Raw genomic sequence first — 25,731 nt, 5'->3', positions numbered from 1 at the left:
GTGCCCACATTTTTTTAGTTACTAGTTCTGCATTTGCAGGAATTTATCACAAGGTCATAATTTTTATGTCCCTGCCCACTACTGGGAGGCTGGAACTCAATGATCTATAAAGGTCCTGTCCAGCCCAAACCACTCCATGGTTCTATGACTGTCTTTGTGACAAAGAAAAAATTTCCTTGGCAAACTTTCTTTGACTTCCCCGTGTTCTATCAGAACAGTCAGCAAAACAAATCCTCATGAATTTGAATCTTTCTCAGCAAACTGTAGAAGACTTTAAATGGAAATAAATCAACATAATAAAAACAAAATAAAGCAAAAATATACCCAACATATTTGCTATAAATAAATGTGACAAGTAAAGATTGCCTAGTAGTCTGCTTTTGGATGTTGTGCTGTAGGATGCATTTGAAGAGTGTACTCATAGTTTATCAGAAACAAAGTGAATTAATTCACTTTCTCTGAAAAGAAACATTCAATAAGCTTTCAATTCAATGACAACTTTGAAAGAATGTGGATTAGAGTTTCAGCAGATTATGCAGTAATTTCAACAAAGCTGAGCATACTGCCAGTGCTTGGCAAGTAGCATTAATTGGTAACTTAAAACTGCATTTGTACTTTTTATTTCTATGCATTTTAAAGCTGATAAAGGACTACTAAACATTAAAGCAACTCTTGACACAACTAATTGACTGAAATCCAGAAACTGGATGTTGTCTAATTATCAAATGAACATGAAAAAGAACAAAAAAAAACTTTACAGCTCAAAAGAGGAAATTAATTACAGGAAGTATCTGCACTCAGTGTATCCTATTAACACCATCTTTATTTTCTTTTTACAAAAAAATAGAAATAACAACAGACAAAACATACTAAAAAAAAAAATCAATGCTTTTGCCTTGATCTCACTGAAGAGCTGCGCAGGCATAGTCCTGGATGAAACGTTGACAGTATATGCTGTTGACAAAGGGAAATAAAGATATATGACAATATATCCATGCAAGACACAAAGTACAAAACGTGTTCCGTGGCCTAACAAACATTTTGGAGATTGCAAGTGTCATAACAATTTTCAAATTGTTACTTCTGCTCACCCATGCGCCTTTACACAGCACAGCTTACAAACAAGTTACATATACACATATATCATAAAAAATATTTGTATATGGTCCAACTGATACAAATTAAGGCATCCTAAGAGCTGCTGTTTTGCTGGTGAGGGGTATGTCTCATATTAGTGTTTCAAAAAGATATATTTCAGGTATTTCAAACTAAGTGAGACATTATGACATGTCTTAAAGGAAGAATTCCTGCAGCTCTGGCTCTTCAATACTCTTTTGACTGTCAGATTTCTGGATTTTCCAGTTGATGTCATCATGCCTGGAGAAAAAAAGGAGAAAATTACTCACTGGTAACACTTAAAATATAAATGGGTTGGCAATGTATTTATTTACCCTGTTTTGTTCCATTTGTATGTATTCAAATCAGAATTCATCTTTCTCTCTGGACTTATTTTTCTAGACATATGCTGCACAAAATACTTTTTAATATTGTGGATTTTTTGTTATAACTACCATTCTGAAATCAAACCTGAAAAACAATGGGATGATGAGGAGCTTTTTAAGTCACAGCACTAACTAGTGCACTCTTGTCATGTTCTAGTAATAATGCAAAGAATATAAAATAATTCCTTTTACTTTAGAGAAAACTCTCACAGTGACAGAAGGATCAACTACAATCAACATTAGATAAATCCTATTGGCTTTTGACTCTATCTGAAATAGAATTTTCTTGTCCCCATTAATAATCAGCAAAGAGAAATTAACCTATCTATTGCATAGGAGATTTGAATGACAGCTTGCCAATTAGAGTAGAAAAATTAAACACTAAATATTTGTAGGACTCATTGTCTTTACTTCCTTTCATATGTTCTTGTTCTGAATTGCCAGTATGTTCCCCTTCTCTTCAATTAACTTTCCAACTGATTGTTGACTCAGCATCCAATCCACGGCAATTTTCAAACCCATTAAGAGGCCTCACTTTTAGTTTTTACTACTGAAGAGCAGAACTCCTACAATACAGCTATAACTAACTGGTTTGCTACTGCAAAGGACAGACACAAGAGTGAGGAAGAGTGGGTATGAGTACGTTTGCCTTTAACTCATGAACCTGACTCTTGTAAACCAGAATGGCTTTATTTCAGTCTACAACCATCACAAAGAACCAAATATCCCCAAGAAACTTATACTTAGGATGGTTAGTTAACCTGGTGGTTACTTCAGGGTTTAACAGAAGCTGACCTCATGGTTTTGGGTCCTAATAAGAAGTGCATGAGTGATCATTCTATTTTAAAACCTCCTTTATTAATCTAAATTACAATTGTCACATACCCAAAGCAACAGCAAAAGGCACAGGACTAAGCCAGACGAGACAGACTTTGCAGGACTGAGTCTGAGGAGGTAAAAGGAGCTTAACTCTTTGCCATACCTACATGGCATTTCATGTGCATTGCTATTATCATAGCGTTAACTGTATACCTTTACTAAAGGATGCTTTATAAGGCTAAGACTAACCTGCTGCATTGGCTTAGGCCTGCAGTGTTGAAAGATCCTGTTGTGAGTTCCCCATGTAGAGGCTCATGAGGCACACCAAAGACCCCCTTTGGCAGCTCTAGAGTTGCAATGTGACTTCAAAGAAGAAAATTTGTAGCTAATGCAGAGATGTCTCTAGGTGACAATACTGAACAGATATGCCTTTTCAACTGTGCGTCCTGACCTGGAGAAAATGTACTACTAATATTGCTAGTTAGTAACCAAATAGCTAATTCAATTTCTAACATTATAGTGCCTGTATCACCAATAATACACCCTCTCATGCATCAAGCAGTGATGCATGATCACAACAGTTCACAAGAGAGCAAATGTAAATCTTCCTTGACAAAGTTAGTTTCACATTCATGCTATAATCTACTAGTATGAATGGTTACTATTTTTTGGACCTATAGATAAGCATTCTTTTTCTGCAGAATATATTTTAAATAGTAATTTATCCAGTATTAGGACTAGCACTGGGATTTGTATTAGTTTAGATCCACTTGCTGTTTTAAAAGCATGCCCATTTTACTATGAAAGACATCTGATGATGGATTCTGCTGAGTGCCCCCATATAGGAAGCAATTTTTGCTGTTGATAGCTGTACCCAATACAGGGCTTTATATTGATATGGTGAGTCACTGCTTATTTTAATGTAATGCAGATCTCAGATGATTCAAAGTGTGGGAAAGAACTATTCATTGGCATACATGTAAGATGGAAAAAATACTACAAGTATTTGCTTGGAGTTGTAATATGCAAAAATGAGCTAATTCTTCCAAAAGAGGAAAAAATATACCAAACTGTCTTGCCCATCCAAAATTTCCTCCAAGGCTTTAAGAAAAATAGGGTGTATCAAATTTAAATTTAGCACAAAGAATTTAGCCCAGTCTTCTATTATTAAGCTGTGCCCAACTTGAGAAAGTAAACTACAAAGCCTTAATGTACTTTAGGTTATTTTGAATGAAAAAAAAAATTAAAAGAACAGAAGCTGAAGAAAAAGTACTGGAAACTAGTTAGCAGGAATGCAATCTCACTGAAAGTAGATTTTGTGTAACTACTTCAGATTTCAGAAAATCCTAATTAAATTTCCTATTATTAGGGTGTAGTGTCACAATGGGCTTGGGACAGTGTTCAGAAGTATAACTGCCCAATGTAAAAATTTGTTAAGGTTCTAACCACCAAAGACCGTCCTGTTTTCCAAAAAAAGTTTTTTATTTTTTTCAGAATAGTTCTGAAATGGTGTCTCCAGACTATCCAGGGAAAATTCAAACAGTGTCCAGGAGGTTGTAGTGCACAATGGCGATATTCTTTTAAAATTTTAATGTCACAGCTACTGGGCATCATGTAGCTGACAAATGACAGGCACCCATTTTGCTATTCAAAAATCATAACGTATGCTAAAGGTCATTACAAAGGCTAGGTTAGAAGCTCTGAGAACCTTCAGGTCTGTGTCCTGATTTCTGAAAAGCAAAATAAAACTTCTATTCTTATGTGATATTTGGAAATCTCATGTCACAGACTGGCACATAGTTTGCCCACTTCCTAATTTGTGGGTACTGTAACAGCCTCCTCAAGCTATGCTGTTTGTGCACTCTGCTCCTTTTTTCCTACTCTCTGGTTCTCCAAGTGTCTGTGGTAATGGAGGCAGCTTTAGGACATGGTGCCTGGACCAGCAATGCCTGGAGGAATAGCCAGGAGTTTGTGCACAACCATCACCTTCCAAGCAAGTGACTCCACAGTGACTGCACTGGCAGCCAGACATTCCCTATCTCTCATTTCTGGGAAAATGCCACATTGCCATTCTCGCACAAAAGCAGTTACACAAGGCAAGTGACAAATTACAACTGCCTACACCTAGGAGATGGCTCTAACATAAGGATGAGATTAATCATTTTGCATTACTCTATGAACTGGACAGGCAACTGGATGTTTTGACTGGAAGCTGCCCACTGATGCTCCCTCAAACTGCTGCTATCCAGTTTTATACACAGAAGTTTCCCTCTTTGTTTTCAAGAGAGAATGAAACTTCTTGGAAATCTTACAGTTTCTGGTTTCACATACACTGTGCCAATAGCTTCTGAACAAGACTCACATTTCCATTACAGAAACTGAGTTTTTAAGTCTGGGAAGGTCCTGGCAATAGAAAACTAGTGAATGGAGCCCCCCCCCCACACACCCCCACTTCCTCCATGCATTAGATATTTACAAAACACTAACTTGAAAGTGAGTTAGGACTGTAGAAAAACTAATATCAAACTAACTTTACATCTCAGTTTAACAGAAAAAGAAAAAAGGAATTTGTAAGTGTTAAGTGAAATTGACAGGTTATTTTTAGAGAGCATTTTTGAGAGCATTTGCTTATAAAATAAGCATTTTATCAAGTGTTGTTTTTTTCCAACATATCTTTATGGAATTGAGGAACTGGTTTCTATCTGCCTGAATAATACTGACGGAACAGGACTAAATTAAGGAGTTTGAATACAGTCAGAGTTAATCAGAATTTTAAAAAACAGATTTAACTTCAAAGTCTAAGGGAGAGTAAGAAAAATGTGTGAAAATAGAAGAGCACTTAGACTTACAGTAAAGCATTGTGCTTCATGTTCTCTGTATTCTCTATTTAGAGATGTACTGTGGTCTTTTTGCTCTTCTCATGAGAGGAAATTTAGTTTCCATTCTCATCTGGTATTTGACTTTTATTCAACAGAGGCAGAATACTCAGCCAAAGTCTGCTACATACCCTGCTGGATTTATGAGCATGAATAGTTTCTGTACTTGCTTGGAACTGAAATCCTGTAGCCAGTTCAATGGTGACATCAACAGAAATCCATCATGAATGTCTTCTTTTCTAGGAATTTAAATGTTCATCTACTTCCCCTCTTGTGAATCAATCAACTTGAGTGCTTCAGTTACAATGTTAACTAATACATACAATTTGAGAAAAGAAGGCAACAGAGATGCTAAACATTACCATGCATAAGCACATACCAAGCATAGTTACACAGCTCTTCATTCAATGTGCTAGAAGAAAGACCGATGTAGCTGAAGTAAGGATCCTAAAGAAGTACAACATCATAACAATTAAGAGCATGCATAGAGCTTCCCACATGCCTAACATGGAAATATACTAGAACATGCAGTCAGATAGCCACAGTAACATTTTAACAGATTTATTTTTGCACCTGAATCTGTTACATCTGTGAGATATGTGCTGTGGTCCTTTGGGTTGGTATGAAAATTTCTTTCCACAGTTCTGATGCTAGCAGCAGGGACATGCAAATACGGCCTTTTCACAGAACAAGCATTTTATATTGCAAGCATTGATACTGTTAGAATTACCTCATACAATCCTTCAAATTTCTTAGGGAACTACAAAAAATGCTCATGGCCTTGCAACCTATCAGAACATCTTTGAAAACAGACTGTCTGTTCTCCTGTCACTATGAAATCTGAATCACCCATTTAAAAAAAAAGCCATTGTGTTATATACGTCTTTGTTAAATTGGCTGTTCAACTAGATGGTGCGTGTCTTTAAAGACTCAAATCAGTAGTTCATATTGTAATTCTGAATAGACTTTGAGAAATGCAGTCCCACTTCTATTTAGCCCTTTAAGTCTCCTTTGAATTTTTCATTCAGTTTCATTTAATTTCATTTCAGTTTGCAATAGTACTACTGGTCTAACAGCACCCACTAATACGGACTATTCACTATTTCCCAGTTCTCTTTTTCCACTCTTTCTTTTGCCTCCTCTTTGTCTAAGATTTTCCTGTATTTTTCTCCCATTACCTTGTCATACTTTTTACCATATATAATTCACTACTGCTGCTCCTCCTCCTATTAGCCTGCTTTATGGGGTTTTTTCATCCTGAAATTATTCTTTTGCCTCATGTCTTTCCATCCACTGCTTCCCTCCCTGCCTGCCTTTCATAGAGGATTAAATCACCTACAATTCCCTCTCACTCACCTCTATTGTTATCTCCAGACGCTCACATTCCTCTCCACTCCACAAACATACTGCACCCACAGTATTTCCTACATCTGTCTCTTCTATTCAGTACAAAATCACAGAATCACAGAATTAACTAGGTTGGAAGAGACCTTTGAGATCATTGAGTACAACCTATGGCCTAAAAAATTGAAAGATGCATTTGTTCCAATTATTTTCTCCTTTTTTTAAACAAGACACCCAGCCTTTTAACTGCATGCACCCATCTTTCCCTTGGGTTCCCAGAAAAGGCACTCTGCTGCAGAGAGGGGAAGATCTGAACCCAGTAGGTTTTGTGACAGGCCAACCACATGCTCTGACACAAGAAGACTCTGTCCTATGAGGAGAAGGTGGTCAAAGAAGACTTGCTGCTGACAGCTTCAACACCTAGGGCTGGCTGTAGCTCCCATAGAAGCTGGAAGGACCATTCCTGCAGTTTTTCCTTGTTATTTTTCTTACTCGGTTGGCCTCATCAGTCTTTATAGGACAGGACAGGGCTAGTCCTTCAGATATTTACTCCTAAGAAAACCCATGGTTTCAAGACTGACATTCTCATTGTATGTTTTGTCACTCATTGCAACACCAAACACCATTTCCATGTGAATCACCTCTCTGTGGAAAGCTTTCAACACAGAATATGGGAATTGTGTGCCCTAAGAGCACAGGCTGTATACATAAGCAATACCTGCCACTCCTTGGAAAATTCTTCCCAAACTAAAAAGTGGATGGGCTTTCTGTAGGTCAAATACAATAAAATATTTATGGGTATAATTTTGCAATAGAAAGGCAGAAGGAAGAAGTTGTCAAACTTATGCATTACTTAATGAGACAAGAAAAAAACGGCCCCTCCTTCTTTCAGTGTACTCACTGGCTTGTTTCTTCCTTTTGAGACAACTGCTGGATTTCCCTTGCTTTCTGTTGTCTTCCTTCCTAGTGAGGTAAAAGGCAGCGTTGAGGAGGTTTTGATGAGGTTTGCTGTTTGACAGTTGTTGTTGTTATTTTGGTTGCCACTCAGTGTTTCCATTATGGACCGAAAGGCTCCAAAAGGCCTTTTCAGGTGGTCCCCCGCATGCTCCCCAGAGCTGGCTGGAGCCCGCACAAGTCCTTTGCTCCGGTCTTTATCCTTTTCCTCGTTTAGTTCTGACTCTGCTAGTTCCACCTGCACCACAGGCTCCTCGAAAGTTACTCTAAGTTTCAAATTTTGAGAGGTTCTGCGCTTCGAGGATGGAGACTTGAGAGCACTCTTTGGGCTGGTCGCAACCTTCTGGGCAGTAGCACTGTCTGTGCTGGATGGAGAATTGTCTCCACAGAACTGGTTCTGAGGTACTGTACCAGACTGATATGGGGCTTCATTATCTGCATCACTGCTCTCCGAAGTAGGGGAAGGACTGTGGCCATCCACAGACTTAGAGACCCTGATACCAAAAGGGAAGCGCCGTCCTGCTGTGGAACTATGCTTCTTAAGCATCATGTTCAAACTCTCTGTGCTCTCAACACTCTCTACTATAGGCTGAGGTCTTGGTTTGTCAGTTCTTTTCAAAGGGGTGTTCTTGTGGTCCTCAGAATTAGCTGAATCTGTATCAGACTCACTGAGAGACCGCTGCATCAGTTGCCTCAGTCGGGCTAACTTCAATTCCCTTTTCTCTGGCAAAATCTTCTTCACGTTCTTGGAGGATGCATGAGCATCCTGAAATTCCAAAGTCAGCTTTTCTTGCATACAGACATTTTCAGAGATTTCCTTCCCCAACAACTGACGCAAGATTTTATCAGAGTCCTCATCTTTTATCTTAGCTCGAGCATGAGTAGATGTGCTCGTTCCCAAGCTGCCAAGAATCTGAATCCCATCTTGGGTGTTCAATTTACTTTTTGGTGGAGACAATTCATCTACTTCAGATGGTTTCCACTGTGGCTTGCCAGAAGCAGGAGATGACAGTAAGCTTAAAGAAAAAGAGAGGAAATGTCAGAGCAAAATTAAGGCATATCTAAAATGTGAAAGTGGCATTTCCAATATAGGTGTCTGTCTCAGTTTATTGTTACTTATCCTTTTCATCGCTACTCACATGGAATTCATTACTGTGATGCCACAGCAAAGATTCCATAGAAAAGGATGTCATACTTTTTCTACTCCTATGTAGAATTTGAGTATTTTCACTTTCTCTTGGAAAAAAAAATCTCATTAAAATCAAAACAGAATGGTTATTCAAACACCAAATATGACTTTATGAGGAAAACTCTAGAGCAATGATGCCTATTTGTGTGAGTTGACATGCAAAAAAACTCCACAAGGCCAGATGCTTACTATCCAAGTCACATCATAATACAAAAGTAGCATATTCTAAGTCCTGTAAAAGTACCACCTCTCTGCACAGCATTGATTTCATAAATCTAAACTGCATCTGGTATTAATAATAGCAACCATATAAGACTGCATAAAAAATCAGGGCAATTTGCATTGAAGACCTTTTAAGATATGAAATCCTGAAAAGCAAGAGAAAGGTGACATGAATGTATTTCAATACGAATAGAATTAAATAAATTAAATTTAGAACTCCAACTGTTTTACAGAAGGAAACAACAATTTCAGCAATACCTGATTTGTGAAGAATGTAAATTGCAAAGATCTTTTCTTTTCCTGTGACATATGCTAGAGCTCATAACACTTCATATTCTTACTGTAAACCACTTTTCCTCTAAGGAAAAGGTGACAAAATTTATGTTCTTGTAAGGCTGCCAAGCACCTTCTTCTCTGATGTGTCCATAGTTGTCACAGTGTAAAAAATTCACATGCCTATACTAAACACCTCATTTTCAATTAATTTCATCTGTTTTTTTCCTGTGGCAAACCTACACACTCTGAAGAACATGCATTTATCTACAACATTCCTAATAGAAGGGATATGTTCCCTTAAATATGCTACTACCCCCTTGGATAATGATAATATCTACAAGTGAGTTCCAACTAGAAAGAAAAGTAGTAGCCAACTATGAGATAAAGTAAATAGAGTGCAATTTTCAGACTTGCTCACTTAACCAAAATGATGTTGAAGCCTACCCTTTTGCAGGAATAATGAATGATGAGATATTTGCTTTCACCTGATCTTATCTGATACTGAAAGTAAAACAATCCTGGTGCACACCAGGACTCAGATGAGAGACCACTCGGAAAAATCAGGCAGCAAAAATCACAGAAACCAAATGAGCTGGAAAACAGCTTTTGGTCCCATTGTCCTTGTTGAGCTGGCACACAGGGAAGACAAAGATTCCTAAAAAAAGGCAAAACCCCCTTTTTCCAGTGTGGTTTTCTACTTCAGCAGGAGTTTGGAGTTTACAGCCCTTTCCTAGCCGAAGTTCCTTTACACAAATGTGTCTCCAATCCTCATGTCTTTGTTATCTACAACTGCAACTGTTTGCACTTGTTTGAAACAGTTACACATGAAATTCAGGGCAATGGAGCACTTATACAGGAACATGCTCAGGATTCTGCGAGAATTGAAGAAAAGCAGTCACTGATCCTACAAGTTCACACTTGATGACCCAAAATTCTGATCGTCAATGGATGCAAAAGCTTTCATGCCAGCTTTACAGTTTCACATACATGTAGCCCCCTAACAACTCTGAAATAGGGAAAAGCACTGTATATGGCTTCCAGAGAGGAAAATAGATTAACAAATAAGGATAAACTGAGCTCTATTTGCAGATGAGTTACTTTATTTCTTTCAAAATCATCTTCAGATTGCTGTGAGAGTGAAGTCATGCTTCATCTGTTTCCATGCAGATCTCTCACTGTCAGAGAGACCCAGTCCTCTGTCTTCCTTTTTAATGTCTGAAACTTGTGTTTCTTTCTGTGACTTCTGACAGGATACATAAACAATAGTTTCCAGATTTTTGACTTTTTATACAAGCTAGAGCAGGTAAAAGATTTAATGAGTATAAGGAGCCTTATTAATATGAAAGCAGGTTTTTTGGTAACTTTTTGTAACTTACTGATAAAAGTAACGTATGACAGGCCAACAAAACATCAAATTTTACATCTTTCCTAGGGTTTCTAGGATCTTCTGCTGTTCGTCTAATTCAAAACCTACTACATTCCACTGTAAAACTGGCTTTCACTCCATTGTGAAGCAGGGACTACTTAGCTTATACTCAGGAATTTCCAATATTTACCAGCAATACTTACTGTCAAACTCTAGAAGCTCAGCTTCAAGTCCATGAGGTATCCCCACATTTTCTTTACAGAACACATCTACTATTTATAACTGATATATTATGAAAATGTGCAAATACAGGCTGTAGTACAGTTCCAGCCACTTTACCTTGGGGATGTAGGCAGTGACTTGCCCTCCGACCGCTGGGCTTCTAAAAGCTGCTGGAGCTGGTTCTGTAATGTCACATGTTCCACAGTCTGCCTGCAAGAAAATGGAAGACTGTTTATCTCAATTTTTAAAACTGACTGAAGAAGTACGCTACAGGAAAACTGATACTATCCTTTCAACTTTGAACTGAAGAAAGAAGTCCTCTTCACCTGTACTTTATATACTGAATAGAGAACTTATAAATAAGAACATAGTGAGTTTGTGCTTCTGTCTGAATCTCTGCTGACATTTTGTGATCACTGTACAAGAACAACTGAGAAAAACTCATTTGTCAGATTATTTATTATACTTCATATAAGGACAAGTGTATGATCATAAGCACCAGTGAATTGAAACTGATTCACAGACACAAAAATACGGTAAGCTTAGGGTGCATAGATTAAGCAGCCACTTCCTATGTTCAGTGGATGGCCTTCATCATCTGAGCAACAGCTCAGGCAACTGTTCTCTCCCTTTCTGTTTGCAAATGAACTCAGAGAAAGTTTCTGCCCACCGGACAGGATTGCTCCAAACTACAGCTGCAGGATGGAGTTGGGTGTTTGATGTCTGTACCACATCTGCTTTTTGCGCAACCTTTCCAAAAGTCCTACCTGGGCTCTGCATCCACCTTATCCTTGTACTATACCTACCCAAGTTTATCACTTTCAGTGTGGTGTTGTGATCTATACTGTTTTTCAAATAACTTTAGAGACCAGCACTTAAAAAATTGCAATAGTACCTAAAAATTGTTAATGAGAGTGATATCCACAGTACAAACTCCATTTTCCATTTGTCACCTGTAATCACATCTGTTTGTCCTGCAACATACCTATTTCCCTTGGATGGTCTCAGTTGAGCATTATAACCTGCAAACCCTCAAGTACAAGAATGGCAGATCAATTTGCCACAAAAAGATAATCTTTTTCCTGCTTCCATACAATTCAGACATTCCATTCTTACATCAAAACACGCCATTTTGTTGACCACCACAGGTAACATCTGTTTAGTGATCTGTAATTTCCAGTGGATCTAAACGCTGCACAGACAGTATTATTTGAAAACTTCTAGAAAATTAGCGATTTAGAGGTTTTTATCCCCTGGTCCTGACCAAATGACCATGGGAAAATTACTTTTTATCTGCTTCCCCCAGGCTCTGCTTTTGTTGTTGTCTATGTTTTTAGTACTTTTATTCTTGTTGGATTTGCAGCTCTCTACCAGTGAGCTGGACACTTTCCTAGCTCACATGCCACCAGCAAAAGATTTAGCTGTGTTCCAAATGCAATCCTTATAACTGGCAATATCAAGGCCAGAAAGAATCCAGATCACTTTTTAGAGGTTGTACTTACAGGGCTGGCAGAAAAAAATATGTTTTAATATATCGAAGTGAGTTTGAATAATGAAATGGAAATGAAATGGAAATAAAGGTGTGATCTTGACCTACTGCCTTGCATTTTATAACACAGCCATTCTTTATGTAGATCCTTTCTTTCTTTATTTTCCATCTTTCTTCCTATGGCCTACACTACTTCCTTAGACTATTTTAAAATTACTTCTACCATCTGTCAACATTAGCTTATATTGCAGATCCCCAGATACTCTCCTATAAGAGCCAGTGAAATTCTTTTTAGATTGTGATGCAATTCATCTCTTTTCTTTTCCTTTTATCATTCCTTCAATTTCTTTTTCTAAATAACGCGGCTAACAGTTTTTTATGTTTTTAGCTTCAGTGGAGATCTAAGATGTCTGCCTCTTGAGGTAATGTTCATTCCACTTAAACAATTTATTGTGCTAAAAGAGTTGAAGTTTACTCCATTTTCACAGTTTAACTAGTTAGTACATAACACAGACACACACACTTCTTGCCAGCACTATCCCTAAAGATAAATAACATGCACATATATATTCCAAGATAATATTGGAAACAGGAGATTCCAACTTCTTGGAATAGCAATACTGCAAAATATTAAAGCCAGACTGATTTAGAAGACAAGATCACTGTATCTTCAGAGGTAAGAGGGTATATTCATTTTATTAGAATTGATGGCCACATTCTGGGGATCTTAGCTTAGCCAATGTTCCCAGTGAGTGATATGTAAGCACCCTTCAATGTCTAGTTAGACATCTGGGGCCCCCAAATATCTCCTTATGGAATTAGAGAACTCAGTAACTGCAGAGGGAATAGGCTGAGGCACTGGCCTCTGCAGGAGCATCTCTCATAGCATGTTTTTTTATTTCTCTTTTTTTTTTTCAAATAACACAAGAATGACTATGCTACAAAGAAGAACATAAAATGGCTTAATTAAGTGAAAAGAGATGAACATTCCAAACTTTACATTGGGTTTCTTACTATATGTCTATACAATGTTCTACCCCCCCAAAAAACCCCACATAACCAAAAACCACAGCAACCTGCACACACTTTACCATACCACTACAGAGATTTTTTATGCAGTTATTTTTACAACTACTCCTAAGATGTTCCAGGAAAAGAATGGATTTCTTTCATACAGCACAGAAAAGTGCCTACAACAAAGAATATTAGATTATTTTCTCAATCTTATTTTTGACTCATGGTTTGTTTTGATCTTTGCCTTGACAGAAATTTTGGCTTGATAGTATATCAGAAGAATCAGTAGGTGTCTCACTCATTAACTGATTTCCCCATCCAGGTGCATAAATGTAGGACAGTAAAAACTGGAAATGCAGGTCCATTTTCAGGCAGTATTGCATAAAACATCCATGGAAGTACTCACTTTACGTCATTAATTCTGACATGGTTTCTTCAGAGCAGGAAAGCCCAAATAATACAAGTTATACCGCATATAGGAATTTTCTATACTGGCAACTACAGATTTTTTTGCACACGTGAAATCACTGAGAGAATAACTAAGATTGTAAGACCTGTGAAGACCTCAGGAAGTAAAATGAAAGCAAATTACTCTGTATAGTCTCTATAGGAAACTTTTGTGACTGTTCTAAGTATTTTGTTTAGCTCAGAAAGTCATACTAGATTGACAAAAATTCTGTAATTAGCAAGAGGTTTAAAGCAAAGCTTACATTTTGAAGCCAGTAACACCAGGTCTTTGTGGGCCTCTTTCCTTTTTACCTATGGAAGGAATTGCTTAGTTTTTTCCCTTTTAGGGGAAACCCTTGGCTAATCCTCTTGTGAAGATTTGATGGAACATTTGTAATTTCCACTTATTTCCTTCTTCCCAATATAAAGGCTTTTGCCTCTGAATGGAGACTTAGCTCAGAATATTTTTCTATACTCCTTTGTATTTGTCATCTGAGCTGCTTTGGTTCAAAGAGCTGAAAGATGTGAAGACTGGAAAAAAATTATGTTATTGTTTTGATTTTGTGTCTTCTGTTAATAAATGGCTCCAAACAGTTGATGGCTTGGAATAACTTCTCTCTAGAACTCATCTGTGTTGCTTGATGACTGGAAGAACTCATAAAAAGAGAATGGAACATCTCTTCTTTGGATTAAAACCTTTGAAGATATAGGTATTGATAAGTACTTGTCTAAGAGAGTTTCTGCACTGTTTTTCTTCTTGCAGAATATCAACCATTATTTCACTGCCTCAGTAAACTGCTTCAGGGTTCCACAAGAGACATATCTCTGTGCAAGAGGGAGAAAAGGTTGCTGCTGCACTTACTGAAACTAATCTGAAGCCTGAAAAATAGGCTGCTGAAGGGAAGCAAATTTAACTCCAGCTGAAACAAGCAAAGAAACTCATCAAGCGTCAGATATGAATAATTTCAATGACTTTCTATGGATGCAGTCTGTGAGACAACAGGGATACCTGGTAAAGTGTTAATGCTTTTGTCATGAAAGTCACAACTAGACTCTTTCTGTGGGAGTAAGCAGCCTGCTGACTCACAAAACAACAACTTTTTTTCCAAATGAGAGGTAAAACTTTTATCGAGTACTGGGTGCAAACAGAAAAGAACTGAAACATGGGTATTCTGTGGCTGTCACCTCTACTTCCTGGTGTGTGTATGTGTGGTTTTTTTCCCTATTGAATTATGGGGAAAATATATTTCATTATATTACTCATTATATGAGTCAGCTGCTAATTCTGTCTTCTAGGGAAATACCCTATGTTTATTTTTTTCCTTTATGTCAGATGATTGTATTTTTCAGCAAATGGACCAAGTACAACCAGGTATGTTGACATATCCAGGGAACATTGTCAGGCTGTAAAATTATGAAAATGGTAAATGTTATAATGATCCTTATTGGGGTACACAAAACAGGGAGTACTTTGGACCTTATAGCATAAGTAATTTGATAAATAAAATGCCTTGGCAAGAGCAATCAGAACTTTGAGAATTAAATCAAGATTTCAAGAAGATTAAATCAGACAGATCTACTGGAAAAAGAAAATTACTTCAAACTCTGCAAGCAAGAGATGTTGTAAAATGCATAAGTTTGTTTTTGTGATTTTTAACCCAATCGTTGTAGTAAAACTTCATTAGCCTTCCTAAAATACTATATAAGAATTTGTATCCCATAATAAATTCAGATTCTTTGACCATCTTTGACCATCTCACCGAGTCCCCATCTCTCTCTCATCATCGCCAATAGATCCTCAGTTCAGTGTTTTTATTTTTGACAGTATAAATGTAAAAGCATGAAGATATTGCAAAGAGAAAATGTAAAGGTAAACACAGGGTGATCACTTCTCTGTTATTGCCATGAACAAAAGAGATTCAACATGGGGAATGTAACTTAATTCATGGTTAATTAGCATAATATGTCATTACTGGTTCAGGTATTGGGAAACAAAGAAGGACAGACATTTAAAACATCTATCCTCTGCTTTTCCAAGCTCAACTTCTCTCCCAGATTCATCTGCACACTACCTAGCTCCTCTTCACCATTCTCAGGCTTCACTCCAGACACCTCTCTTGCCCTCTTGTCATTGCTGCAGGTTGTCCCCAGTCTTTTCAGTAAGCCAACATGCAGCACAGGTCAGGGTTAATGTGTAGCACTTTCTCTCTGTTGTTCCTTTCTTCCCACCCTCTCCTCTAGTGTGGGTCTTTGACAGGCTACATTCCATTCAGGAAATCACTGAGTCTGGGCTTGTCCATGGGCTACAGCTTTTTCAAGGGATGTATGTGTTCTACCATGGGTGTTCCAGGGATCATTTGGGGGTGTGCCTTCTCCACCTTGGTGCACCTCCAGCTCCTCTGGCCTTGCTGTTCCCTGTGATTGTCACTCTTCTATTTCCTTCACCTCTCTGGCATTTTCTGCTCTTTTTGAGGCATGTTTTCACAGAATGACCAGTAGGGCTTAGCTGTGTCTGTTTCAGGGAGTTCTGTCTAGCAAAGGGAAACCCCTCATTCGTTCTCACTGAGGTAGCAGAGTATTGTAATTTATACCCAATACAATTAGCTACACATTTGCCACCATAAAAAGATATGGTCTCCTTGAAACATGGGGTTATCAGAAGTCATTTTCATGGACTGTGATAGCTGACATCTTAATTACATATATATACTGGAACAATGTCAGGTCAGTGCTGATGGTTTCTAAGAGTCTTATGAGGATACTCACATGTTAAGCCACAGTAACTGCATCTACAATTAAAGCAAGCAACTAGAATAATTTGTGTTTCAAAATAATAGGGTCTATACAGAATATTTAATAAAAACCATACCAAAATATTAAAACCAGTTCATATGAAGAAATATAGAATAGAAGATATTTCCTGAGTAGCCATTGTAGGTTTTGGTGACTTTCCAAGACCAAAAAAACCTCTCCTTACATTTACTGTCTCCACTATTCCTCCCAACATCAACACCCAGCACTGTAACCTGTAGATAAAAGCATGCTATATGAGCAGAAGCAATGATCTGTGATTATGTGACTGCCAGATATGCAAAGGAAAAGGGGACTGGATTTCTTCATACATACCCTTTTCAGCTGCCACTCCCTTCATGTATGTCCACAGCAAACTGCCACAAAAAGAACAGCTGAAAAATGGAGCTGCTAAAGGTGAAGGGACAAATACTCAAGATCAGGAAGAGTGGAGAAAGAAGGTAGAAATCCAACTTTAAAATGTCATATATAAGAAGAAGAAAATAGACACTGCTAATAAACTGAAGATGAATTAGGGTATTGTTTTAAGATCAATCCCTCTTGCTAACAATGAAACACTTACTCCTTCAGCTGCTTAGTCAGCTTGACAACCTGAGAGGCCAGTGACATACATGTCTCCACAACTACTAAGTAGCGGGAACACATGGTGTGCCCATGTCGTTCAGCACTTTGAGAGGGTTTCTCTCCCACATGGTTTTGCATGGTGACATTTGCTCCATATTCAACCAATGTCTGTAAAAACATAAAAGGGAACAGTGACATCTGTAAGTGTAAATCTCTGCTGTGACTTCTGATCAGCGCAAGAATGGTTGGAGAAAAAGCACTGCTGAATAAAATGCTTGAAAAACATTAGTCTAAGCCAGTCATTTTTAAAATTCAGTCACTGACAAATCTGTTTGCAGCTTGAATTCAAACTACATACCAATAAAATATACCACTCAGGTGCAACAGTAATATAGAAGAGTGAGCTGCAGTTCAAAAGAGCTATAAAGAGACTAGATTTTATATGTTATTCTTTCCTCTCCCCTTGAAATTCTACTAAATTAATTTGTTTTCTGTTCATTCATTTGTACAGCATAGCATCACTTGTAGCATTCATACAGTGAGTGAGACTACCAAATGAAAACAGAGGACTCTTGTTTGGCCATCTATTGATTCTCTCCTGCACCACAGTAACAAACTTTTGCAGATGCACCTATCTATGCATTACAGAATATTGTGATAACTTTAAACGTGGCAGACCTAGAAAAGAAGACACAGGGCATCTGTTCTAGATGGCGTCCAGGTCCAGAGCAGCACGAACACATTGCTAGCCAGTTTATAGTGGGTAGTGATGAGCTGTAATAGTTTACAAGGTGTTTTCTTGGGATCTCCACACTGCAAGGTATTGCAACACACCCTCAGAATCTCATTTTAGTAATGTCTTTGCTACAGTATTTGCTCACTCCTTTTGTTGTTTAACTCTTCATTTTCTACCACAGCAGAATCCCAATGTTTAAAAGACTCCATAGGGAAGTCTCAGTGTCCCGACTCCTCAACTAAGTAATTCTTGGATATGAAAGATAGGGCAGATACTTTAGGTCAGATAGGCACAAATTTCTTATTGCAGATAAAGAACTGTACAATGACTATATCAATCTAGTTGGAATTTTTGGGGGATCTGGTCACTGTGACTTTTTAATACTGAGAGAATCTCATTGCTTTGCACTTGCTTGGTTAGTCACTATTTTCTTTTTAAGACACACTGATATATGTGTCAGCTTTTAGTCTTCAATAAAAATAAGATCTTATACTCTTATGTATATCCCTGTGTTACTCACAGTACCAGCAGAGAACCCTAGCTTGCTGCTAGAGAACCATCCATGTTGTACGCATGACATTTGAGTTATTCTGAGACTAGAACAAAGAGCGTTCTATGTGCAAAAAAAGTTCTGCCTGTCTGATCTCAAGACATCTAATAACTGAAGCAAGATTTGAGACCAAATCTTCCCTCTTTATGGTCTGTTTGTGAAAATCAGAGTTAGGAGCTATTTGCATTACTGGAGTAGGTAAATAGGACCTAAATATTCTCAGCAATGCTTTGATAAGCATTGATACTAGCCCCTAAGAAAACTTGTGATCCTGTACAGCTAGAAACTGCAGCATCATTAACTTCATGTATACACATGCAGAAGAGAAACTGCATGATTGAGCTCTTGGTTGACTTATCCAAGCAGAGCTGGTAAACCTCTGAGGGTTGGAGTCACTTGGCTGACCACAAACGGCAGACACAGAGACCTCGACATCTGTTGAGAGAGAAGTGGAATGGGTGGTCTATATGATCTGCTAAAAATGTACAGAAAGGAAAGTTACGAACACTTGCACTGCATCTCATATCAATAGGTTGGGCTAAATTTGTCAAGAAAGAAAACAAAGGAGAGTTATGACCTTGCAGAAAGTAATCATGTAGCTTGAAACACAATAGGAGCATCATATGCTCATAAACACAATGAGTAAATGGGCCAGGGAATCACTGACAGCCTGTGATTCTTCCGTTTTTATGCTGCTGCCTATAGTTTCTCTGTTTCCTTTATCACTTCTTTCTTCTTACCAGATTATTCACTATACATTATTTTAAATTAGACTGTAATCTTACTGGACACAGAGCTTATTTTGTTTCACAGCACAAAATATCAACTACACTTAAGTCTGTGAGGTGTTAGTGAAGTGATATTACTGACATTGTGTATTTTTATCACCACTAGGTATTTTCATTACTTATTTCTCATGGCCTCACTTCAACAAAAAGCACTTCTTGAATTGCATATTTACCTAAAATAAAATAATTTTTAGAATTCTAAGGCATTTATTAAGGTTTGTTCTTCACAGGGAAAGCAGGGCTAGTCTCTTCTTTGTTTAGTTTTATCCACAAAAACAGCCTGCAGATGTCACCACTCTGTTCAAAATAATCTATACCCATTTCTCCTTCAAATGCACTGCACATCTTGATGAGGCACTGTTGAGATAGCAACCGTAAACACACACTCCATAGGAACCCTAAGCACACCCTCTACAACAACAGTGCCCCCCACCAATGAACCATAAACATTTCTTCTATCCATTTTTTTCCAACTGAACATAGCAATTGGCTATTGTAAATACGATAGTAAACCCACTAGATTCAGCATGGATGTGATGGCTTGTTTATTTTATTCTCATATGAGTTTCTACAGGATCCATTCCTCAAGTCCTTAAGAAAAAATACATGTCCCCTCAGTAAGAAAATGCAGAGATGGTCATGTTCTCCAAATCTATTTGACTGTCTTATTTTCAAGTCTTTTCAGCTCAACCGGTTTTTCTTTTTTTATTATGCAATACTCTCAAACTGGCTTTAACAGCATTATGTCTTCTGGGTGAGCAAATATATAAATAGACAATAATAATAATAATACCTCTGCAGCTGTAGATACAACATAATAGTGTGCACAAATATACTTAGCTCTCTGGAGAGGTTAGCTAATGAAAATTCACTCTCTGTATTTCTTCTTGGGTTGGATTAATACAAATGTTCTGTATTTGCAGTGGCCTGAAGAGTGATGTGGATTGGTTCATGTGTGGTAACAGGAATAACATGTTTACTGATACATATCTGAGTCCTTGGAGAATTACTCCTCCTTCTTAGACATGTTTTCCTCCCTAGCTTGACTTAATCACTTTAATTTTTATTTCTTGCCTTTCTGCCAAGAAGTTATGTATCTTTTTATCTATTCTTCTCCAATGACTAGTTTGTTTATCAAATACCTCTCTGCAATTTCTGGAATAATTTTATTATTATTCCTCCTCCAAACAGCTTTTGCTCAAAGTGCCGACAACAAAAACACTGAAACGTACTCCTGTGACTAATGGTTCTAGCAAATTTGATGGACAGAGGGTACATCTGCAATTAACACAAAGTTAAGTTGCTTCACCTTCAATAATTTACCAGAAGTGCTGACCAGCCAGGGAGGGTCCAGTGAGTGAAGTTGCCAAACTTGGCACCCATGTATAACAACGGTTTGAGGAAGGAAGGCTCCAGGGAAGAACAGGCCTGTCAGCCTGATCTCAGTGCCAGGCAAGTTCATAGAGCAGATCATCATGACCATCCTCATGCAACAAGTACAGGACAACCAGGGGATCTCACCCATAGCATAGGTTTATGAAAGGCAGCTTCTGCTTGACCAACCTGATCTCATTCGATGACAAAGTGACCCACCTAATGGATGAGGAAAAGGCTGTGGATGTGTTTACCTAGATTTTAGTAAAGCCTTAGATACGTTTTCCCACAGTATTCTCCTAGAGAATCTGGCCGCCTATGGTGTTCATTGAGTGAAAAACTGGCTAGTGGTGAGTGTATTTACCTCCAGATTGTGGCTGGTCAGTGGTGGTGTTCCCCAGGGCTCAGGGTTGGGGCCAGTCCTGTTTAATGTAATCAACGACATGGACAAGGGGATCAAATACATCATAAGTAAATTCACAGATATGTCAGGTTGGGCAGGAGTGTTGATCTGCTGGAGGGCAGGAAAGCTCTGCAAAGGGATCTGCACAGACTGGATTGAAGGGCTGAGGCCAACTAGATGAGATTCAACTGCACTTGGACCACCCCAAGCAGCACAACAGGCTTGGAGCAGAGTGGCTGGAAAGCCGCCTGGCAGAAAAGGACCTAGAGGTGCTGGTTGACAGTGGTTGAGCATGTGCCCAAGTAGCCAAGAAGGCCAAGGGCATCCTGGCCTGTGTCCATAATAGTGTGGCCAGCAGGACCAGGGCAGTGACCATACCCCTGTACTGGGCACTGGTGAGGCCACACCTTAAGCCCTGTGACCAGTTCTGGGCCCCTTACAACAAGAAAGACATTGAGGTGCTGGAGCAAATCCAGACAAGGGCAGCAGAACTGGGAAAGGGTCTGGAGAAAAAGCCCTATGAGGTTGAGGGGACTGGGGTTGTTTAGTCTGGAGAAAAGGACACTGAGGGGGTACATTGCTCTCTACAATTGCCTGATAAGGGCTATAGCCAGGTAGGAATTGGCCTCTTCTCACAAGTTAACAGGATGAGAGGAAGTGGCCTCAAGTTGTGCCAGGAGAGGTTTAGATCAGCCGTTAGGAAAAAAATTTTCACAGAAAGGGTTGTTAAGCACTGGAACAGACAGACCACTGAAGTGGTGGAGTCATTTTCCCTGGAAATGGACAAAAAAATGGGTGTGGATGTGGCATTAAAGCATGTGCTTTAATGGTGAACATGGTGAAGGAGTTATTTGGGTCAGACTTGATGATCTTCAAAGGCTTTTCCAGCCTTAATGGCTAATGACTCTGTGACCAGCCATCCAACTCAACTCCATGACTTTTTTGGTATGTCTGCATTGAACACAGGCACTGGACAGAGGTATCCAACTGGCTAATTCTGGCTCCTGTAAGTACTGTAGATGTGTAAGCCTTCTCAGCTGGACAAATTACCATTTTTTAGCACCTCTATAAACAGAATTATATTGTTTTCAGATGCCAAGATGAATCACTGAAAATTAGTCAGAAATCAGCATCACTCTTCATTGTATAGCACAGATTCATTCCAGGATGGTAAGTCTGAAAAGGATGGTTTATTCAAGGTGTACATCGTTCAACACACCTATCTTCTATACTTTCCCTGAGATGGATAGCTACAACTATCCTTTCTCAATGGAAAAAGAAACAGAAGGAAAATATCAGAGTAATGAGAAAAGTATGCATATCTTCACTGGCTGCCCTTTTGTAACACAAAAGAATACATACTAGTTGTTTAAATATAAACAATATAATCACGCTTGCATCTTGCAATACAAGTTAGTTTAGGCTTACAACAGCATACTCAAGAATAGAATCGCAACCCAGAGCTTTTCAATAATTCAGTCTGACTCCTACTGGTTTAAAGTTCTTCTTTCTGATATATTTTAATGAGTCAATAATTATTCCCACTTAGATTGCTAATATTTTTTTTTTTTTTTTGTTATTCAAGCTTGTTTAGAGGTTTCTGCTATAGCTATCACACTACCTGTATGCATCCTAGGTAGCCATGTTGAGCGGCTATGTGAACAGCAGTATTTCCATCATGGTCAACTTCATCCAGCGAAATCCCTTGTTCTTGCATAAACTGAAGAAGCCACAGAAGGATTTTCTCCTAAGGGCAAAGAAATGTCACAAAAGATAAGAACTAATGAAAAGGAATACTGGTGCTGTCATCTCTTATTAATACTATCCAATAATTCTTTGTTTTCTCTCTTAACTTTGTAGGCTTAGTGCATCATGGAACTTTGGTTTGTCTTTTTGGGGGTTTTGGGTTTCTTTTTTTCCCCCAAGGAAAAAAGCTAAAATACTTTATTTTATTAAAAGAAATAACAGGAAAAATATGAGTACTGTAATGTATTCTAAGAAATTGTACATGAAGATTGTGAAAGCCTCTGTGTTGGTGATGAAACCTGAGAAATAATAACCTGAAAAACCTGAGAAAGAATCACAAGCTGAAAATCAGGTTGTGAAATTTGGTCAAACATCACAAGCCTTTCTGGAAAATTAAAATATGATTATGCTCAGATCACAGAGCTGAGCAGTTAGATTCTTGAAATCTATAATCATTCCCCATCTCTGTGTGGTTGTGCTGAAGAAGAAGCAACACAACTAAAACCAGAAAATAAAGCTACCCTAAGAACTCAATGTATTGACTCATGGACCATTTGTATGTCCTGCATGTTGGGAAGGATGGGGAGACTTGGACTGCAAAAACTTGTTGTTGAAGGTCTGGAAGCCAAAACTGAAGTAGAAACTTTTTTTTAACACCACCTTTTTTGTGTGTGTTTAGGTGCAATACACATTTATTTGGGTATTCTTTTCTAACAATGGAGAGTTACATATGTGCACTAAGCTTTTTTGATTTCTTATTTTCCCCAGTGAGTTTATTTGGTAAAAAATTTCTTCTCTCTAGGAACTTCCCATGTCACTCCAGATTAAATTTCATTTTGCCATGATGAATACGATACATATTGAAAATCTAGTATAAATCTATAGATTACATTAAAAAAGTGGGGTCCATTAAAGCTGACTACAGCTGCTTTCTCAGTTTTTCTATCTGAAAAGGTGAAAAGACTAAATTACTTCCTAACATAAAACTTTTTTATTTAAATGTGTATTTTTTAATATCTTTCATTGATATCTATCACGCTATACTGACTCAGAGCTCCAGTTCAAAGGGGCTTTGTGGATTCTAGTGTTGCTGAGGCAAACACTGATGCACAGACTTAACCTGCAGCACCTCAGTAGCTTCAGTGACACATAAGTACATAATCACCCAAAATTAGAAATGTGAAAAACTAAAGCAGACATAAATAAAACAGTACTGAAAGCACATACAGGACTCTGAACAGTAATTAGTAGAAAAGACAAAGAATAAAAATGAAGAAAGAAAATTTTAAAAAAGTTGGATATAAACCTGCATTTTTTGTGTAAAAGTACCACAGAAATTTTAATCTCAATGAAAAGGAGAGGACCCTTCTAGACCTACTTCAGGATGATTATGTCCATTCAAGCATCTGGGTCCCTGCTTACTACTTCAGACGGCTGTTCTGTCTGATGCTTATCTTCTTTATATCTTCACTTTAGCAGCAATTTTGTTCTTATTACAGGGTGAAGGAATAGGCATTTTGACTTCTCCTTGGCTGAGTAACCAACACAGCTGACAGCCAGCATGGAGAGATGACTACATATCACGTATCCCTTTAAAAATACTTTTGAGCATTTCTCAATATGCCAGTGGTGTGGGCCAGCAAGGAAGAAGGATTATACTACTCCTATGAATTGCCCCTATGTTTCAATAATTAAAAGAAAACATTTTAGCAAAACTAATTTGCAGAATTGATAGACAACTATAGCTTTGAAATCATATATCACTTTGGAATGTATAAGAGACCAGAATGTTAAGCATGTTCTGCAATTTTATGATCACAATCAGCATGGAGCAAATTATGCTTTCTAGTAATTTATCTTATCAACAAGGAAATCTAATGGTTGGGTCGCTCTATTCAGTCATCTGTACTTAGGACTACCTGTGCATTAAATGATCACAGGCACAATGTCATAGGTCTCAAACAGTTTGTGTTTCAACAAATTTATCCTTGACCAAAAAACCCAAGAAAACAAATAACAAATCCATTATATATCAAAATATGCCACATTTCACTTTATTAACACTCATAATATGCATTTGCAGGAAAGATCTTTTCGGGAATAGATTTATAGTCTTCAATTTATTCAAACAAAAGGAAAGATAGTAAGAGAATTCATCAGATGAAGACAATGAAAAATTATCACTTTTTTGTGAAGTAATAGGAACTGATAAATACTGATAAATTATTCAGTATATCTATTACTTTTAAGACCTACAAATGCTTATGCTCTAGCATTATTAACACCTCTCTGGCATATTCTAGACCTGCAATAATTCAAATCTCTCTGCAAAAAGATTTCAGGAAAATTTGGGACAGGATGCTGACTTTGGTTCCATCAGATGACTTTTGGAGAAGAAAGTACAGCTAACATGGACCGCTTAAATTATTACATGGCCTACAAAAGGAAGGCTTAGCATGCTGAAGAGTACTGACTCTACAGCTAATCCTAGCCCCATCACTTGATATTAATTAAATGAGCTGGTCTTCCCAATATCCCTTCACAGTATAGGAGTAGGAGTGAGTGAAAACAACACATTGCCTTTGTAATAATGACATTAGACAGGAAGGCAAATATCCTGAGGTGTAAAATAAAGGTGTTTTGTTAGGTATCTGCATATCTGATTGCCATATACTCCTTCCCACTTTCCAGAATTGTACCACCATCAAAGTGTGCCCAGGATCCCTTCTAGATCCTCAGTTATGCTTCAGGCTGGTTGCCCAAAGTCTCCCTAGATTCTCCTGAGTTCAGAAACCACAAACCCTTGGCATTCCCCACCCTCTGCCTCTTACCTATGCAGCCCATACCACAACATCCCTGATGGAAAGATATTCCAGCCCCATGAAGCTCTAAGTCAGGACTAGGACGATGTGCACTCAGGACTGCACCACCACCTTCCTGTGACATGGTGAACTGGGTCAGATACAGCTGGCATGCCCTGTACTCATTACTTATGCCCAGTGTGAAAAGGCCTGACAGCCATCATGGTTTCTCTTGCAT

The 25,731-nt window shown here is 38.1% G+C and overlaps 1 protein-coding gene across 3 annotated transcripts in view; it reads right to left on the bottom strand.

The window, feature by feature from the left end:
- Positions 1 to 585: 585 nt before the first annotated feature.
- SNCAIP (synuclein alpha interacting protein) overlaps positions 586 to 25,731 on the bottom strand; it is an 89,547-nt gene continuing 64,401 nt past the window's right edge. For 2 of the 3 annotated variants that reach the window (XM_068177221.1, XM_068177222.1), the window contains 6 exons: positions 22,568 to 22,693; positions 17,094 to 17,263; positions 10,888 to 10,980; positions 7,443 to 8,511; positions 5,577 to 5,644; positions 586 to 1,377 (listed from right to left, as the gene is read on the bottom strand). In XM_068177221.1, the coding sequence (XP_068033322.1) occupies positions 1,293 to 1,377; positions 5,577 to 5,644; positions 7,443 to 8,511; positions 10,888 to 10,980; positions 17,094 to 17,263; positions 22,568 to 22,693 (1,611 nt within the window). In that variant the 3' untranslated portion in view covers positions 586 to 1,292. The remainder of the gene's footprint in view (positions 1,378 to 5,576; positions 5,645 to 7,442; positions 8,512 to 10,887; positions 10,981 to 17,093; positions 17,264 to 22,567; positions 22,694 to 25,731) is intronic. The other variant, XM_068177223.1, reaches the window with a different exon arrangement.

This window comes from Anomalospiza imberbis, chromosome Z, assembly GCF_031753505.1.
Source record: "Anomalospiza imberbis isolate Cuckoo-Finch-1a 21T00152 chromosome Z, ASM3175350v1, whole genome shotgun sequence".
In the NCBI taxonomy this organism is placed as follows: Eukaryota; Metazoa; Chordata; class Aves; order Passeriformes; family Viduidae; genus Anomalospiza; species Anomalospiza imberbis.
This window is presented reverse-complemented; position numbering and strand designations above follow the sequence as displayed.